Source organism: Camelus bactrianus, chromosome 6 (genome assembly GCF_048773025.1).
Source record: "Camelus bactrianus isolate YW-2024 breed Bactrian camel chromosome 6, ASM4877302v1, whole genome shotgun sequence".
NCBI classification, from domain to species: domain Eukaryota; kingdom Metazoa; phylum Chordata; class Mammalia; order Artiodactyla; family Camelidae; genus Camelus; species Camelus bactrianus.
Genome location: NC_133544.1, coordinates 72,562,945 through 72,582,027, shown reverse-complemented (window position 1 = coordinate 72,582,027; position 19,083 = coordinate 72,562,945). Strand labels below are relative to the sequence as shown.

The window sequence follows — 19,083 nt, the reverse complement described above, 5'->3', positions numbered from 1 at the left end:
TTTGTTTTACATCATTCCTAATTTCTTATTCTCTGGCACAAGACAAATAAATTACTATATTCATTGATATTTATGTAATAAATAATGGTCACATTAAGAATGCTTCTCATCTAATGCAGAGATACTTTATATGGGAAGGTAATGTTCTTTAACACTAAGAGGAGCTAAAATTCTTTCTTTAGAAAGAAAGATAATTTGATCATCTAGAAAAGGGGTCAGAAAACTTTCTGTAAAGAGCCAGATAATAAATATTTAGACGTCATAGGCCATAGAGTCAGTCACTCCTCAGCTACTCAGCCTTGCCATTTTAATGGGAAAACACCCATAAATGATAACATGAATGAATAGGTGTGGCTATGTTCCAATAAAACTTGATTTATGAAAATAAATGGCAGACCAGACTTGGCACCACGGGTGATAATTTACTGACCCCTTATCTAGAGTTATTAGCAAGTTATGCTACCTCAGACTATGTTCAGTTTTGGAATGGATCTTTATGTAAGATCTTTCAAACTTTCCCAGTACAAAATCTGAGTGGGACTTGCACTTTCAGCCTTTCAGCGTGAAATTAATTGAAAAAATTACATTTTGCTAAAGCACCTTACGGAATTAGAGTTGATTGATGAGATGATGTGCTTACACTCTCTCACTCACACATGCACATGCGCTTAGACACATATACACGCACAACTCTACAACTTTCACTCTCTCTCCAAACCCTCTTTATCTCTTCACAGACTGTCATTTTGTTGCCCTATAGCTATTTCACTTTTCCTTTGTTTCTAGCTCTGGGCTCTGCTGCATTTCATTATGCCAACACTGTTTGATTCACATGAGGAATTTAATGAATGGTTTTCCAAGGACATTGAGAGCCACGCCGAAAACAAATCCGCCATTGATGAGAGTGAGTACTTCTGTGAACTTTCCTTCTTTTTGTCAATGTAGGCAACCACATAATTGTTTATTTTCTTCAATGTGAAGAATTTTTCTTCAAATATACATAGAAGGAATGGGGATAAAAATTTTTTATCTTATAAAATAATTATGTGCTTTGTGTATATTTAAGAGAGTCAAAAGTGGTCTAATTCAGGTGATACTGCTACTATGTAGTGTTGACTGTTTAATCAAGGCAGAATAGGCAAAGTTCATAAAGTATCACATTTTGGCTTATGAAACCCTCATTTTCCATATAGATGCTGAAAAATTCATATGATTCTATGTGGAAGGGGGTAAGACTTTTTTCTTTTGATAAAAACAAAATATTAGAAGGGTAATTTTTATTATTTTCTATCTATGTTAGGATTTGTTTCCACTGTAAACATTTTTAACATCGTTTTTTTTACCTTGTTGAATAATGTCTTTTAAGAGAATTTTGAGGTATTTATTACATAGACATGAAGTGATATCTACTAACTCTTAGAAAATTCCTTAAGTAACTTTTTATACTATATGTTGGTAATTTGCTGACATACTTTGAAGAAACGATTTGAGGGGAACACTGGGAGTCCCACATAGCTTGCATTAGACCTGTATAAGAACCCTGTTATTAATAAAATGTTCCTAAAACACTCTAAAGGTAAATTCTAATAAAAATGAAGTAGTTATTGTTGGTCTGAATAAATGAGAGCAAAACACATTTGTCCAGTTGAATATAGGAAGATGATACGGGAAGTTCAGATCTTTTGGTTTCCTTCTTGGGAAAAGATTAAGTCATTTTCAGAGAATCATCAAGTGAAAAGGTGTTATAACAGTTTAGTGAGAGATGATCATGATATTTCTTTTGTGTTAAATTGATACGATGTATTATTTGTTGGGGGGCTCTTGGCATTTCAGATCAACTCTCTCGCTTACACATGATCTTGAAGCCATTTATGCTGAGGAGAATCAAGAAAGATGTGGAAAATGAATTGTCTGACAAGGTAAGGAAAGAAAACCTCATGAGTTTGGGCCTTAAGAGGCACCAACTTAGGGTTCCAGCATGAAAAAAAATTTCTTGGTAAATTTTAGTTGAAGGGTAATTAGTTTGATTGAGAGAACACCTTTAAACTTCAGAGTCAAGGAAGACTTAAAATGAGTCAATTAATCAAGGCAGGTAATAGGTTTTTGTTCCTTTTGTTTTATGCTTTTTAGTATGGCGATCTTGAAACATTTTACAAAAGCAGAAAGAACAGTATAATGAACCTTCTCGTAACCACTATACAGCTTTTGTGGTCAGCTGATGGCCATGCCCCACCCCTCTGGATTATTCTGAAACAGATCCTTGATGTCTTTTATTTCATTTTGTAATATTTTCATATGTACCTCTCAAAGATTCGGTGTTTTTTAAAAATACATAATCATATATCATTATCGCCCCTACTAAAAAACGGCGCTTACTCCGTTGTAGTATCACCTATCCAGTCAGTGCTCAGATATCCCTAGTTGTTTCTGTGTGTGTGTGTTTTTCTTTCTCACTTCAAGTATTCAGTTTTCGAAATCAGAATCCAAGCAAGGTTCACATACAGTATTTGGGTGATATGTCTCTTTAGTATCTTTTAATCCCTCCCTTCTTTTTTCCCTTGAAATTCCTTGTTGAAGAGACTGAATTGTTTGTCGTATTAAGTTTTCCTCACACTAAATTTTGCTTATTGCATCGTTGTAGTGTTGTCTAACATATTCCTCTGTCTCCTGTTACTTACGGTAACTGAGAGTTAGCTTCAGAAGTTTAATGTGGTTTGAGTTGTAATACTTTTTCTCATACAAAGCCAATAATTCTGGCTTATAAATGTCTTTTTTTGGATCCCTACTAGACTTCTGTAATTTTCTATTATCTCTTGTGAATCCTTCCCATATTCTCCTCTTTTCTTCCAGTTCCCAGTCCTTTGTAATATTTTCCCATCTTCCATAGATTGCACCTGTTTCTCACAGTTCTTCTCTTTGTGTAAAAGGCATCTTTCCAGATTCTTCATAATATCCAGTGGTTCTCCTTTATCACTGTCAGAAAGCTGGTTCATTTTGAAATAATCTCTCTTATAAGATTGTGGTGGGATTGTACACCTTCAAAGAGAAGAGTAGAAATGTATCTTTGTTTTAATCCTTTTTTTTAAATATGAATGACTATTTCGTGAAACTGGCTGATTTAAACCAAATAGCACTGTCACACAGATGTACTTGAAAGAAGGAGAATACTTTATTGAAAAATGGATCTTTTGTATCAGAAAGGCCTTAAAAACCATAGCAGTATCATAATGTCTGTTATTTAGTGTTAGATGTGATCAGAAGATGTATGGTTCTTAACCACTGTGCATAGTATTAATTTCTTAAACATTAGTAATGTTTCTACTCTATTATTAAAAATATATATGTATTGTTGAACTCTTACTATCTGCAGCAGCTGATAAATAAAGATGCAGCTTCCAGGTTCTGTTCAGATTTCCAAGGGAGATGAATACATAAATAGCTAATAACTGTATCATAAGATATACCATGATTATCTATGTGAAGTATAATGGGAACATAGTCAGGGAGTAGTTCTTTTACAGAAAGTTAGAGAAGGTATCAAAGCAGAGATGACATCTGAGCTAGATCTAGAATAATGAGTTGGCATTTACTAGGAAAATACGATAGGAAGGGGATGCTAGGCAACAAGTGCAATGTGAACAAAGGTAGAGCAACACTCATATGCAGCATGTTTGGCAAACATTATTCAGATTATTGTTGCTAAGGTATATAGGAGGACGTGGTGATGAAGAGACTGGGACAATACAGTGGGTTAGATTATGGGAGGCCTCTGTCTACAAGTTAATTTTTAATATTTTACTGTAAGCAGTAACTTACAATGAAGGTTTTTAGCAGTTGAGGATCTTATAAGATTTATATGGAAAGCTTCTTAGAACCAGGAGAGACTAGAGGCAGGGAGGCCCCACAGTGATAGCATTCTAGATTAAATATGAGATTCTGCAATAAGGCAATGAGAATGGTCAGAAAGATTGTTGAGAGGTAAATTTCCAGGTTGAGTTGAGGGACTTAGGAAACGATACAACATAGGATATGAGAGAGAAAAAAATCAGAGCTGCTATTGGGGTAACTGAGTGAATGGTAATGCTATTAATCAATTATGTAAATTTTGGAGGACAGAATTTTTTTGTTTTTCTGACCTGTAACAAATGCAATTGCTGCAGGCTCTCTGAGTAGTACTATTATAGTAAGTAGTAGGAAATGTCAGGCTGGAATGTCTGGAAATATATTTTTGCAAATCATTGCAGTGGAGAGTAGTTGGTGCTATTGGAAATGGAAGAAAATTGCCGAGGAATAGCAAGTAGAGAGACAAGGGAAGAGGGTCAAGGAAAGAACATTTTTCTGGATAACTAGCCACAGTATAGCTATATAGAGATACTGAGTTTCTAGAGCTGTATGTATTGTTTTTTCCAATCACAATCTACCTTGCATGAGTTTCCAACTTTATGCTGATAGTGAGTTTTCTTACAGACTATTTTTCAAAATATAAATATCCTTTTTGGTTTTTTAGATTGAGATTCTAATGTATTGCCAACTGACCAGCCGACAGAAGCTGCTATATCAGGCACTAAAGAACAAAATTTCCATTGAGGATTTATTACAGTCTTCTATGGGCTCTACCCAGCAAGCACAGACGACCACCAGCAGCCTGATGAATCTGGTCATGCAATTTAGAAAGGTAAGAGCTTAGGTCAGTTGCCTTGGAGTTGTCTTTATTAACTCACTTAAAGAAAAAGCCTCTTTCTAGCCTTGATGCCAAATAAACACGGTCTGGTTAAAAAAAAAATATATATATATATATATGGTGAAAGAAGGAAAGTATATATTCACAAAGGTAAACATGCAGGGTTTGGGATCTCCCATCATTTCATAGAGTGATGTCTGCACATGACAATGTTGTCATATCATTTCCTTTCCACTTAGGTGTGTAATCACCCAGAGCTGTTTGAACGCCAAGAAACTTGGTCACCATTTCATATTTCCCTAAAGCCATACCAGATTTCAAAGTTTATCTACCGTCATGGACAGATCAGGGTCTTCAACCATTCACGAGACAGGTGAGCAAATATTAATATCTATTTGCTCTAAGAGTGTTTTTGTACTTTGAGGTTTTGTGGCTTAGCAGATAAATCTAATAGAGAGTGTTTGAGTTTCACAACAATGAGGTGTTTAAGCAGTGGGTGGACAACTATTTGTTGAGGGATCTTGTGATAGGATCTGTTCCCTGTCAAGGGTTTACCTGAATGACCTCAAAGGCCCTAGCTACTTCCCTTTGCCTTTCTGAATGAGAAATGTGCACCTGGGTGCAAATATGTACTTGCACCGAGAGAGATCAGCAAATGTCTCTGCTCTGTACTGACATTGCTTTGTGGTGCCTTGTTTCACACTTGGAATAGCACTTGTGGAAAAACTGATTGCATTTCAGACTAATCAGATTTACCTTCTTTCCAGAATCAGGAGTTACAGATTTGGTAAAGTGAAGTGATTGTTAATGATAATATGCTGGAAACTACTTTCATTTAGAAAATAGTTGTGAGGCCCATTTTGTACCTCTGAGTGAGAGTGGTCCTGGCTTCTAGATTTTTTAACAAACTTCCAAAGGATTCTTAGGCACACCTGCATTTGAGAACCTTAGATTTACAAAGCTCCTTCTGTAGAGAAACAGTGTGAACAGTATCATCAAAATAATTTTTAACAACATTTAGCCTAATGAAACTGAAATAGAGACATTTTTTGTGTTTAATTTAAAGAATCCTTTGTGAGAACTCCAGGCTAATATTTAAATAAATGGACAAGGGGAAAGAGACCAGAGTTGTAGTGCTTTTTTTTTTCTTAATATGATACGTGATAATTTGCAGAATTTTGCTAGAATTGTGATTCTCTGAGATAAAAACGAGACTACTTTGAACTTATAATATTATCTAATACCTTTATTAAGTACTTAGTACTTTCTGACATGTATGTTATGATTTTTGCCTGGAAGTATGGCAGCAAATTTCTCAAAAGTAGAAACAGCTTCAAACCTAAAAGATTCTTTTAGTTTGGAGCCTCCAGTTTAGTTAACTTCCCAATAGTTATATTTGGGTTTGGATTTATTTTATTTACTTACTTTACAGGTGGTTAAGGGTTCTTCTTTCTCCATTTGCACCAGACTATATCCAACAGTCTCTCTTTCACAGAAAAGGTAGGCGTTTTGATCTTTGAGAAAGAAAGTATGCCAAGGATTTACCAGGATGCTCTTTGTTTTGTTGATTTGGAACTAGTAGATGCTGTGCCTGAATGCTAGGCCTTTATAAAGTCTTCATAAGATTTAAGTAAATTAGTAGCCCTCATCTATAGATGCTATGCTTTATGGCTATAGGAGATAGCAATAAGAATTTTTTTGGATTAATTGTTTTTCATTTTGATTGACCGTCTATCTCTAGTTTGTAGCTGCCTTTTAAGAATATCTTTTATCTTTTTTTTTTCCTTAAATTTTTGAATAGAGGTGTGAGACACACAATGCAGGACTCTTATTAATGTGATTTAGGTCCCTCTTCCTTAGTCTAGGGAAAAGAAGCTACTCAACTTTGAGCATTGTCCAAAGTATTAGCGCAAAGGTTCAGAATCTTTCACTTCTGTTCTTTGCTTTCCTTTTCTTCTCCTGGCATGATAAAAAGGGAAAGGTGGTTAGCCAAGGATCCAAAAACCCCAATGGGAACTGATGAGCCAACTCCACTCTGACCCATAGATAGCATATCTCATAGGTCTGCCCCTTCTACTTGTGATTGTAGTACAAAAATATGACAGTCTGTCTTCTATCAAAGTGGCTGTATCAGAACTTTTAGAAAAGCCTTTGTCTCTTAAGTCAAAATTCAGCAGTTCAGCAGGTTTTAGTTGAATATTATCTCTTGGTTTTCTCTTAAGTTAAACTTTGTCCTTTGATATTCCAGGTGTTAATGAAGAAAGCTGTTTCTCTTTCCTTCGCTTTATTGATGTATCTCCAGCCGAAATGGCAAACCTCATGCTTCAGGGACTTTTGGCCAGGTAAGAAGTTGGTTCATTGTTTGATGAGAGAACAGTTGGAAATAAATAGGGACAAAGGTTGAATACTGTGAGATTAAATATTTAATATTATATCATCTTAGAAAGTCTCTCATTCTTTTTGTCTTGTTAAGAATAAAAGTTTTATAAGAAAATCATAATTTTCTTCTGATCATTTAATAATTGCATGATGCTTCTTGGTATACCTTAAATAAAAACTATTTAGGCTCTTCTTCCAAATGCTACCAGAAGGTCTTCAAGTCTTCTTAATTTCAAGGTAGACTACTATGTTTTTATTTGCTTCTATAAGGCAAATGATGGCTGATTCCTTTAATTAGTAGTGATTGCAGCATAGCCTGCCTTAACTATTATGGGAAACTTAGTTCTGTGTTCTAGTTCTTTGGGATAGTGGCTTTTTCTTAAATTATTACTTTGCATTTATGTAATAAGTAGTGACCTCGTTAGGAGATGCTGTCTCCATAACATGAGGATGTTTTTATGAGAGTTTTTGTGATTAGAGTTGACTGTTCCTTAATACTGAGAGGAGCTTTACGGAGGATTTTCGTTTTCATAGTAGCAAACCAAGTCATGCCAAAGATAGAATTTATAGAACAAAAGTATGAAATGACTTTATCTGAAAGTAGGAAAGAACTATGCTAAAATGCTCGAGATTTACAAAAGAGACATGTTAATGAGAGACAAGGTTCCTTGCTGCTATGAACTACCCTCAAACCTCCATGGAGCACTGAATAAGCATGTCTGCTGTGGTTTGTTTCAGATGGTTAGCTCTTTTCCTGTCTCTGAAAGCCTCCTACAGGCTCCATCAGCTGCGCTCCTGGGGAGAGCCAGAAGGGGGAATCCAGCAGAAATATCTGAGAAACAAGGATTTCCTTCTTGGGGTTAATTTTCCACTCTCCTTTCCCAACCTTTGCAACTGCCCTTTGTTAAAGGTAAGCAGTTATTTCAGCATCAATTATCTGTGTAGTACTCCCTTCCCTTTTCTTTGAATCAATAAAAGTAATAAAGTAAATGATGGCCTGACAGATCCAGAAAGTTCCCAGAGTAGTAGAAGCAGCGTATTGTTATAACTTATTATATATAATATATAACTTTATAGACATTTTATATGTGTGTGTGTGTATGTGTAATACATATTTTGTATATAACTTCACTATGAAGTACACAGGTCCTAAATGTATAGTACTTCTAATTTATATATGTATATACACTTGTGTAACAACTGCCTAGGTTAAGGTATAGAACATTTCTAGCACCCAGAAGTCTCCCTCATACTTCTCACTTAATACCTCTAGTTCATGACAAACCAACAAATAAAGGTAGTCACTATTCTACTGCTATCATCCCAGATTATTTTAGCTGGTTTTTGAACTTTATGTAGATGGAATTTTATTCAGTATTTACTGTTTTGTGTCAATTATTATGTCTGTGAGATTCCCTCAGTTATTATGTCTATCAGATTCATTCATGTCGCACTATAGCATTCTTTTTTAATGCTGTGAAGTGTTTCATTGTCTGAATAAACCACAATTTATTACTCTTTTCTACTGTTATTGGATATTTAGGTTGCTTCCAGTTTGGAGCTATAGTGAATAAAAGTGCTATAGACATTCTTGTACATGTCTTTGATGAATGTTACCACTGATTTGGGGGGTTTATATCCAGGAGTAGAATTACTATATCATTACATACGTGTATGTTTAGATTTAGTACCCACCGCCAAATATTTTTCCAAAATGGTTTTATAAAGCTACACTCTCACCTGCAATGTGAGATTTTACAGTTGTTCATCATCCTTTCCTACCTCTGGTATTGTCAGTCAGTTTTTTTGAATTTGTGATTTTAAATTTCATTTCCATGGAAAGTAATGATGTTGAGCACTTTTTCGTGTAATTGCTGGTCATTGTGTAGCAAGTAAGGGGAACAGTGATAGGAAATAAGGTTTTGGATGCAGGTGCAGATCATGTGGGGCCTCATAAGTTATTGCTAAGGATTTGGATTTCATTCTGAATGAAATGGGTAACACTGAAGGGTTTTGAGAAGAGATTTGTATGTTTATATGTTATAGTTCTTCAACTAGAATAAAAATTTAGAAGGTAGAACATTTTCTTTGTATGCTTCAGAAAATTTAATGAGTCATATTAGTTTAATAATTAACTGCTATTGAATGTAGGATGTTCTTTGTGTGGATCTGATATTTACCCCTATACACTGAAGACCCATACAATTTCCTTCTCTTCTATTTTCCCATTTGGTTTCTTAAGCATTGCTCCATGTACTTTTTTGGACTCAAGATATGATTGTTAATGCAAAAGGAGACTAGGATTGGGTTCCAACCTATTTGGAATAATATGGTCAGTGGTGGCAAGGTGACTTCCTATTAGTCAATACTGGTAATGTCTGAGGAAGAGTTGCTTAACCTCCTGCATACCAGTTTCCTTACATTTGGTATTGTATATTACTACATTTACAATTTTTTACTAGTTTTATTTTGGGTACAGAAAGCACCATTCTTCCAGGGGTTTATTATGCCCTATCATGTAGACACTTGTATCTTAACACTGAAAGATATGCACCACTTATTTATATTCTACTTTCTGAAAATACAGTAGTGTGTGTTCAGAGCACCTGTTCAGTGAGATCCTTGTACTGATTAATTTCCTGAGAGATTCAAATGTGGGCATTATGATTCAGGATTTTGGTCTCATTCATCCTTATGTCCAAGATACATACATTGAAATACCAGCCAGGTAGTGTATCTTGCCAGTTTGTCGATCTGTGTATTCTAAGAAATATTTGCTTTCAATTAAGCAGAATGATTTTTACATGGTATCTAGCCTTAAGGATTAGAATAGGTTCTAAATGAAGAATTATTTTGCTGAAGCTCCATTAGTAACAATTAATAAAATATAATAAAACCCATTATATCTCTGGCTTTTGAACTGTGGCCATGACACACAAGAATATTTTATACAACATGGTAGTTATATAGATACACCAGATATTACATACACATATGTAAAGTTTTGAGACAAAATATTCGTGAAACACTCCTTACCCTCATATACAGTGCTCCTTGATTTTTTCCTTTTATTCATTGCTCTTAATGTTAGTTGGAACTTACTAAAAAATGATTTCATGACCTTACTACTCAAGTTTGAAAAATACATCATTCAGTGACTGCACAATACTAGACTTCCCAGAGGACTAGGTAAAGAGAATCACCATGTAGAAGATTCTGGATCTTGAAAAAAAAAGATTCTGGATCATTCTTTTTAATTGTAAGAAAGGAAAGAAACTGACATTTTGGGACTTAAGGAAGAGTCTCGGTTTCTGAGTATGAAAGAGACGACCAGAAGTCACTCAGAAGGCAGAATGTACATTTAATCGCAGTTACCCTGACATGTAGTTAAGTGTTTGGGGTCCGTCTCTGTCTTAGTGTATTTTTGGTATATACCTGTTATATCCCTGGTATTCAAAGACAGTATAAATAAAGATAAGTAATTTTTAAAGAACTGACCAATTCAAACTTGAGCAAAGTAGTTCATTATGGGAACTGTCCCCCCAGAATGGCTTTGTTAGAATATGCCTGTTACCACTATTGTGCTGTTTCTCAGACTGGTTTCTCCGAACTGAGTTTTCCTTATTCAGGAAACATTTCTCTAGAGAATATAACATTGTTTTGCAGAGAGGAGTAGAGAAGAAAATTAATCCTTTAGAACAGATTTCGAAAACTCATTCATTAAGAATATAAATTAAAAGTCAAAACTTAAGATGCATGATATTTTAGTGTGTATATATATATATATATATATATATATATATATATATACACACACACACACACACATCAAAAACACATTTCCAGATTTCATAGTCTACTCTGATCTGCCAGTTTACAGTCTTTTACAAAAGCATGATTGACAAAATGAGTCTTTTTTGAAAGATAACTCTTCAAATTTGGACAACAATGCAGAGACTAAATGTAATAATTACTGTCATGCTGTTGTTTGGATTTGTCAGTTGGTTTTAAATACAAGGTCTTGGGTTCCTTCTGTTTGTTGCTTCATGTAGGATAATTTTATCATGTATGTGCTTTGTGCCTTTCACTGATATGACTTGTTTATTATTGAGACCTATAAAAATACTTCTGGCGTTGCTAATGCAATTTACAAATCCTCTGGAAGACCCCTTTAAATAGGTTGCTACTACTATGAAATCAGAGAGAAAATTTTTTTATCTTTTCACAAAAAAACAAACTTACAATGTGCTTCCTGTTTTCAGTAAATGTCCTGAAAATATGACTTGAGAGGTATTTGCTATCTTTCATATGGTGAGTTAGAAACTCAGGAAGGACAAGAAAAGTCTTGAAAGAATAAAAAAGGACTGACATTTATATGTGGGCTCTGCTCTATCTTTAAAGCTTGAGAGGATAGGAAGAAAATTTGTAAATGATAACCATTACCCTAGTAAGTTATTAGGGAGTTAAAAATTTTTTTCTAATGAAATTAATAACCATTTGAATTTGTGAATCATAAGAAGCAGCTAACTTGATTTTCTGTAAAGTTGACCATTGGCTTTACTTTAGTAGGTAACAGGCCAAGTAGATTAGAGAGACAAGGAGAAGTAATAGGTATATTAAAAATGTTAAACCTTTTCTCTTGTTGCCTTGGCTGTCCTTCTAGAGATATTAACATGCATATGGGAAAGGACACAAATCTAAGTGTACATACTGCCTGATAAGGTCACAAAACCCTGTCAGAACTCTGCTACAGAAGCTCCTTAGTATCCACTTCCATTTGCTGTTCCTCCCCAATGTCCTCCCCACATGAATTACTATAGGCACATATTTGGGTGGTTTCTAGTTTTCGTTATTGCATACAGTGCTCCTATGAATAACACGCCTGTTAATGAAAATTCATATGTATTTTGTGAGGTATATATATCTTGTAGTCAAATTGCTGTGTCACAGGATATGCATTTATGGTCATCTTTAATAGACATGCCAAAACAGGTTTTTTTAAGCAGCTGCACCAGTTTTCATTCCCATTAACAGTGTATAAGAGGTTCTAGTTGCTCCATGTCCTTGTCAGAATGTGATATTGTTTGTTCCTTTTAGCCCTTCTATGTGGTGGTATCTCATTGTAGCTTTAAATTACATTTCCCTTATGAATGGTGATATCAAATACCTTTCCTAAAGCTCATTGGCCATTTGGATAACCTCCTTTATGAAATGCTTATTCAGACCCTTGCTTATTTTTCTATTAGGTTGTCTGTATTTTTCATAGTGATTTGTAGTTCTTTATGTATTGCAGATATCTTCTACTCTGTAGCTTACTTTTTCATTCTCAGTGGTGCCTTCTGTTAAATAGTTAGCATTTTTGCTATCCTGTTGAAGAAATCTTTGCCTATACCAAGGCCATGAAGATAATCCACTGTTTTTCTCCACAGGTTTTTTTGATTTACCTTTCACATTCAAATCTGCAAGAAACTGGGTTTTTTGTCTGTGTTATGGGTTGTCATTTTTTTACATATAGAGATCCATGTCCATTTCACTCAACTTAATTTACTGAAAAGACCATCCTTATTGCTTTATTGCACTGCTGCATTACTTTTGTCTAACAGGTGGCTGTATATATATATGTGGGTCTGTTTCTGGATTCTTCCGTTAGTCCATTTGTCTGTCTACTCTACCTTAATAACTAATGGGTCCATAATAAGGCTTGATAGCTGGTAGCGCACAGGTCCTCTAGCTTTGTTTTTCTGCAGTTGCCTTCACTGTTCTTGGCACTTTGCATTTTCATGTAAATTTTGGATCAGCTTATCTATCTTAATTTAAAGTCTTTTCAGCAATGTAGACAGTGCATGCCAGTAGCCCCAAATGTTTTTTGATTGTGTCCCCCTTGTTATTAAAACATTCTTTATCCATTTTGCCAGTACCTATGTATTATTTCACTTAAAATGATAATACAAATAATAACATATTAATATAATTCACATTGTGAAGCTTGCAGGTTCCGTTTTTGGAGACCAGTGATCTGGACAGTAAAAGAAGCCTAATTGAGTAAGGAATGTAATAGAGGGGAAGACACACTATTTATTGGAGAAAGTACTCCTGTTTTTCCTCACACACTCTTCATTCTTTCTCTAGTGCTATTTTCAGTTGCTTGCTCCCAAGGCACAGTGGTATTGAGTGAGCGGGTGCATTGATTTATATGTCAGAAGAGCTTATTAAGTGAATGAATCTCCAGTGATAGAATATGATCTTGGGTTAAGAGCTGGGACTTTTCTAATGCTCCTTTTTTATCCTTGTCCAGGCTACCTTCAGAAAAGCCTCTTCCCAGTGTGAGTCTGCTCCCACAGAGGGAAAGCACATGTAATTAATGTTGCTTACAAACCTGTCATGCATCAGTGTTTACTGTGGGCATGGTGTGTTAACAGTCATGGTCCCTATTTTCTGCTTTGAAAAATGATTCATGTATATAGTAAAAATACCTGCACAAAATTAAAAATACTTTAAAAATAAAAATGATTCAAGGTCAGAGTTGAAAGATGACATAATTAGCTGCCAGGCTAATGGTAGATGATTACTAGTAAAGTTCAGGATGAAAGGTCACTTTAGGTTGAAATGGACAAAAAACTCTTTTATAGAAATGGCATTGTTTTAGTTGGATCTTGAGTGGTAGGGATCTGGTTAGGAAGAGTGATATTCTAAGTTAAAAGACGAGCCAAAATAAAGGGCAATAGTGAGAAAAAGGGCCAGAAAGGTAAATCACCTTTTCTCCCAAGAGGTCTTTGAATGCTAATCTATTGGAGTTTAGATATTAAACCAGGAGTTTCAGCCCTTTTTTGGCTCACTTTTTTCAACAGATGCTACAGTTGTAATCCTGGGGAAATAAAGTTTTGATGGCTACCCTCAAGCCATGGGGAGGAATAATCTGGTAGTTGGCTTCAGGAAGGCTATTAAATCACTCAGCTCATTACAGCACACCAGTGGGGATCTCTGCCATTGGCACTTGATGACTAATCTCGAGAGTGTGATATGAGGAAAGATTGGACACGGGTCCATGTTAAGGAGGGTATTAAACTAAAGTTCCAAGTATTAGGTACAAAGGACCCAATAGAAATGGTTGTAACCAAAAGATGACAAAGAAAAAGGTAAAGGGACTCTTGATTGATTTGGATATGGATGAGAACTGGCAGTGAAGGAGTAACTTCCAAAACCCAGAGTTCAAGAGAGGATTCAGAAGGAGTGATAAATTCTATATCAAGTTTAAAGTGGAAATTTAGGAATGAGATTAGGAGCTCTTTGATATTATGAGTACAGATATAACAGAGAAGGCCCCGAGGCAGGGGTTTACTGAGGGAAAGATTCTGGCAAGAAAGTGTAAAAAGTGGGTAATGAAGTGTGACAGTTAAAAAGAATAGGAGGGTAATTCAGGAGGGACAGTTGCATTTAACTAAAAGCAGGGTTTATAAGAGAGAGGAGACTCAGATTTGAAGATGAAAAGTAAAGAAGGCGGTTAAGAGGAAAATCGAACATGCAAGAAAGATGATTAATAGGGATGCAAAAGTAGTTAATCACTCTTTTCATATGGTAGAAAACTAGTTAATACTGATAGGAGCGCTATAATTAACAGAAAGATACTTCTTGAACCCAAAGAATGTTTCACACTGTCTAGAAAGAATGAAATCAAGCTTAACATGAAAAAAAAAAACAAGTGCTATTAAACAGTTCTGTCGTTTTTTCCATTTTTTTTTTTTTTCTTCATTCCTTTTTCCTCCCAAGTGACAACAGAATTTAGGTGTTTGGACATTTTATATGGTCCCTCTTGTCTTTGTGTTTGGGTTATTTTAGGCATCTTGAACTTACAAGTTTAAGTAAACGTTTACTGAATGACTTAGTGAGTGTTGGTGCATTGTGTTAGTGTTGATTTTCTCTTTGGAACTTGCTGTGTATTCTTATCTGAGGGAATGTCCTTCAGCCTGAAATTAGAAACACTGTCTTACTCTATATTTAAAATAGAATTTTGTGAAGAATTCTAACTTTTCTTTGGGGGTTGGGAAATGTGGGTAGGATTGGTGTCTTGTTTGATCCTTCATTGATTTATTGCACATTAGTTATTTTTACTCTGCATTTAAGTGAGAACTAGAGGAATTTCTTGGGAGTGAAATAGCAGAAAGAAGCTAATGTGTGGACATCTCAAGAGTAACTGCAAAAAGAATATTAACTGTGGATGTTAGCTCCTGTAATAATTACCTATACCTATATAAACAAATTACCCCAAAACCTAGCAGCTTTAAACAATGAACATTTACTATCTCAGAGTTTCTGTTGGTCAGGAACTTAGGAGCAGCCTAGGTAGGTGGTTCTGGCTCAGAAAATCTTACGAAGTTACAGTCAGGAGATACGCTTAGGGTTGCAGTTATCTGAAAGGTTGATTGGAGCCATGGTATCTGCTTCCAGGTTAGCTCACTTATATGCCTGGTGAGTTGGTGCTGGCTGTTGGCTGGAAGACTCAATTCCTTACTTGTGGACTTTTCCATGGGGCTGTGTCAGTGTCCTCATGGCATGGCAGCTGGCTCCCCCCAGAGTGAGTGATTCAAGAGAAAGAGCAAGGAGGAGCCACGGTGCTTTTTATATTAGTTACTTCATTATCAAGTTTGTTTTGGTATTCCTTGTTCTGAGATTTTGACTTAGGCTATAGATGGATTCTATGACACCATGAAAATTCTTAAATTGGAAAGGATATTGATATCTCTTCATGTTCTCCATGTCACCTGTCTGTTTACAGTTTTACTAGTCACAGCAGATGTCAGTTGGGGAAGATATTACTACACTATAATACATGTCTTTCATTGCTCATAAGCCCTAACTCCTTGTGAGCAATTTTTTTTTTCATTGCAATCTCTGTTCTGTTCTGTATCTTGCATTTTCATTTGATTTGCCAACCTAGTTCTGATTATGTAACTTTGACTATTGTAAATATAATGCTGAAGAGGTGCTGTTTCTCCAGCTCTTGGTTTTGCTTTCATTTATGATACTAGAAAGTGGAGTAGCCTTGTTTTAATATGCAAAGTAAACACAAATTATGTTTCAGCGTTTTGGTGGGAGAACATGAATTCAGATTCCACGTTCACAGTCAGTCTTAAAAGTAAAGTTCGGGATTATTTTCAGGCAGACAAACCTGAGAGAAGAGACAAGGGGAAATGCTAAAATAGAAAGCAAGTACCAGGATTCTTTCTCTTGTACTATTCAAATAATTTTTTAATGTATATAAATACAGTGTATATGTAGAATATATTTCGTATTATTTTTTGTTACATGGAAGGATTTCTTAAAAATTCTTTTGAGTGGCCCATAGTTCTTCTGAGTATTTATTGGGGTAGTGGTAGCTGGAAGTACTTTAATTTACAAGCCATAGCTGCTCAGGAAGGAGGTGTGGGTGGACTAGGCAGCCAGTCAGTTACTCATGTGATTTGAATGGTGCTGGGTCTGGGAAGAAAGATTAGTCATTCTGCTGGTACTTCTGACAGACCTTCTTTGAAGGTCCTACAAAACCATGGGCACAAGTCTCATGGCTTCCAAATAACCTGTGGTGAGATGAGGGTGGGAATCAGGTGGATGGGAAATAAGAATGGAGGTACATAGGTATTAAACAGTATCTGTATACCATCTCTTAGCTCTGCATTTATCTATTCAAGATGTAATGCCATAACTCACAGATTTCTCCAATTTAAACTCCTCCCTTGAACTCCAAATTTGAATATCTGTCTTGCCGTATCTTTATGGACTCCCAGTTGTTTTCTCAATCTTAACATGCACAGATGGACCTGTTTGATCAGAGTGAGTCTAGATTTGGGGGGCCTGCTAATCTTGGGGTCTCCTGGGAAAGCATGGGGCAGCTGTGGCTCACCCTGGGGACACAGACATGGTGGCAGACATTTGGGGGTATTCATCTGACTCAAGTAATAATTTTGATTAAAAATCTTTGGAGCTACTAAATTAACTTTGAACTAATTTTTCCATATTCACCTTTATCCTCTTATTGAAGAAAACCCTTCATTCTGTTCTCTTCTGTACCTTCATTTGTTTTATGAAGAGTAGTAGGTATTGTTCCAGCAGCATTTCTCCTAAATATGGCTTCCTATCATCAGACCAAGGTGAAGGCTTTGTTCTTATTCCTCTGAGGAGACAGTCAGTGAATGTTGACTTAGCTTTATGTTGTAGTCTTGTTCTTGGTAAGCTGTCTCATATCACGTACTACCTGACGTTATATTCGGCAGTCTAACTCAATCCTCCCATCTTTCTTCCCACCCATAGAATCTGGATAGTGAGAAGCTCTTTTCTTCCCTACTTAAGTGTGTCTGTAAAACTCTTGTTTTCACTCTGCAGTGAATATTGAATTTGAATTCTGTGTTACAGAGTTCAAGAAAGTATCATTCTCATAATACTGGCTTTGGAATGATACATTGACATCAAGGAACTAAGAACTAGGCTAAGGACACAGATAAGATGACATCTTATCGTCATTCTGAAAAAGTTTAGGGCCTTTTAAAATCTCTTACTTGACATGAATGCTTTTCTGGTATTTCCCTCTCTTGTGATGCTTGTGGAGCAAAAGCCAGCATAATAAGTTCAAGGAGGAATAGTATTTAGTTCAAAACTTCCATGAACTCATTCTTACACACTTCCTTCCCCATTATGGGCTCTGTCCAGCTCTTTCTTGTACAGTTTTGCAAGGTTAGAGTGCAAGTATCACATTAAAAATGATGATTGGCAGAAACAGGAGTACCAGCATTGATTCCATTTCCTGTCCCAGTCTCAGTAATGCTATTGTGGTAATGGTCTGTTTAGGCATTATATATGTTGAAAGCTTTATATACTCTGCAACTCTAGTGAGCCAACTAGCTCATAGAAATTGGGGGCATTTGGGGAGTGTATAGCTCGGTGGTAGAGCACGTGTTAGGATGCACGAGGTCCTGGTTTCCATCCCCAATACCACCATCAAATAAATAAATATATAAACCTAATTACCTCCCCCCATCAAAAAAAGAAATTGGGGGCATTTCAGATTTTGCAATTTAAAATAGACAAAAGAATCTAAACATAAAGAATTGTTTTGAAAAGAGTTGTGTGTGTTTAAGTTTTAGACATTATTCTCTATTAATTGCTTAGAGAGGTTTGAATGGCTATTGATGAAGAATCCTCTAAACAGAAAGTTTCCAAAAACTTCCACTAGATGTTAATTTGCAACTATGGTGTGTATCTGTCATCATTTCCTGAGATCATGAGGGCTGCCAACACTCCTTGTGGAAAGCTCTGGGAAGCCATTGTATCCAGGGTTTTTCTGTATTTTATTTCCCCCCCTTTTTTGGTCACTTAAAATATCTGTGAAAATAGAATCCATATAGTCTGAGCAATTGATTTATAAACACTGGAATAAGTATTCTTTTTAATTTTAAATAAGACAGTAAAATATAGTCCCTTGTTAAGTGGGTAAGTCTATATCTGAGAGACAAACATCTGTGTGTTTTCTATGCTACACAGTGGCAAGAAGTGTACAGCTCTGGGGCCTATTATACTGCCTGACTTATTTTCACTTGAGACTCTTTCATGGTGCCAAAAGACTCTTTACAAAAGCCTGACTTCGCTGCTGTGTGCATATTGTGGTGCTGGCAGCAAGACACACAGTTGTCAGTGCCTGCAGGGTACCAAAACATTCAAGCACATGTAGAAGGGACGATAGAAGAGCAAAACCTGTGACCGCGTTATTACTGAGTCACATCTCCCACAGTGTGACATTGTTTCTTTCTTTTTAAAAAAATTTTGTTTTAGGCCAAAATAGACTAAAGAAGTAAAGAACCTTCATTTCTATTCCTACTTCCTGCAACCCCCACCCCTCGCCAGGCATCCTACATAATGGTGTCTAAGGTGTCCTTTGTGTTCTTATGTATTAAGCATTAAAATATTCTGTATCTAGCAGTGCCTAGCAGTTCATATTATGTGAAGGGAATACGGGTAATATGGTACCAAGGACCACC

The 19,083-nt window shown here is 35.8% G+C and overlaps 1 protein-coding gene across 2 annotated transcripts in view; it reads left to right on the top strand.

Moving 5' to 3' along the window:
- The window catches only part of INO80 (INO80 complex ATPase subunit), a 112,688-nt gene that overhangs the window by 51,079 nt on the left and 42,526 nt on the right, over positions 1-19,083 (top strand). For both annotated transcript variants that reach the window (XM_074365917.1, XM_074365915.1), the window contains exons 18-24: positions 787-904; positions 1,834-1,919; positions 4,508-4,675; positions 4,921-5,054; positions 6,114-6,181; positions 6,930-7,023; positions 7,799-7,970. In XM_074365917.1, coding sequence (XP_074222018.1) covers positions 787-904; positions 1,834-1,919; positions 4,508-4,675; positions 4,921-5,054; positions 6,114-6,181; positions 6,930-7,023; positions 7,799-7,970 — 840 coding nt within the window. The remainder of the gene's footprint in view (positions 1-786; positions 905-1,833; positions 1,920-4,507; positions 4,676-4,920; positions 5,055-6,113; positions 6,182-6,929; positions 7,024-7,798; positions 7,971-19,083) is intronic.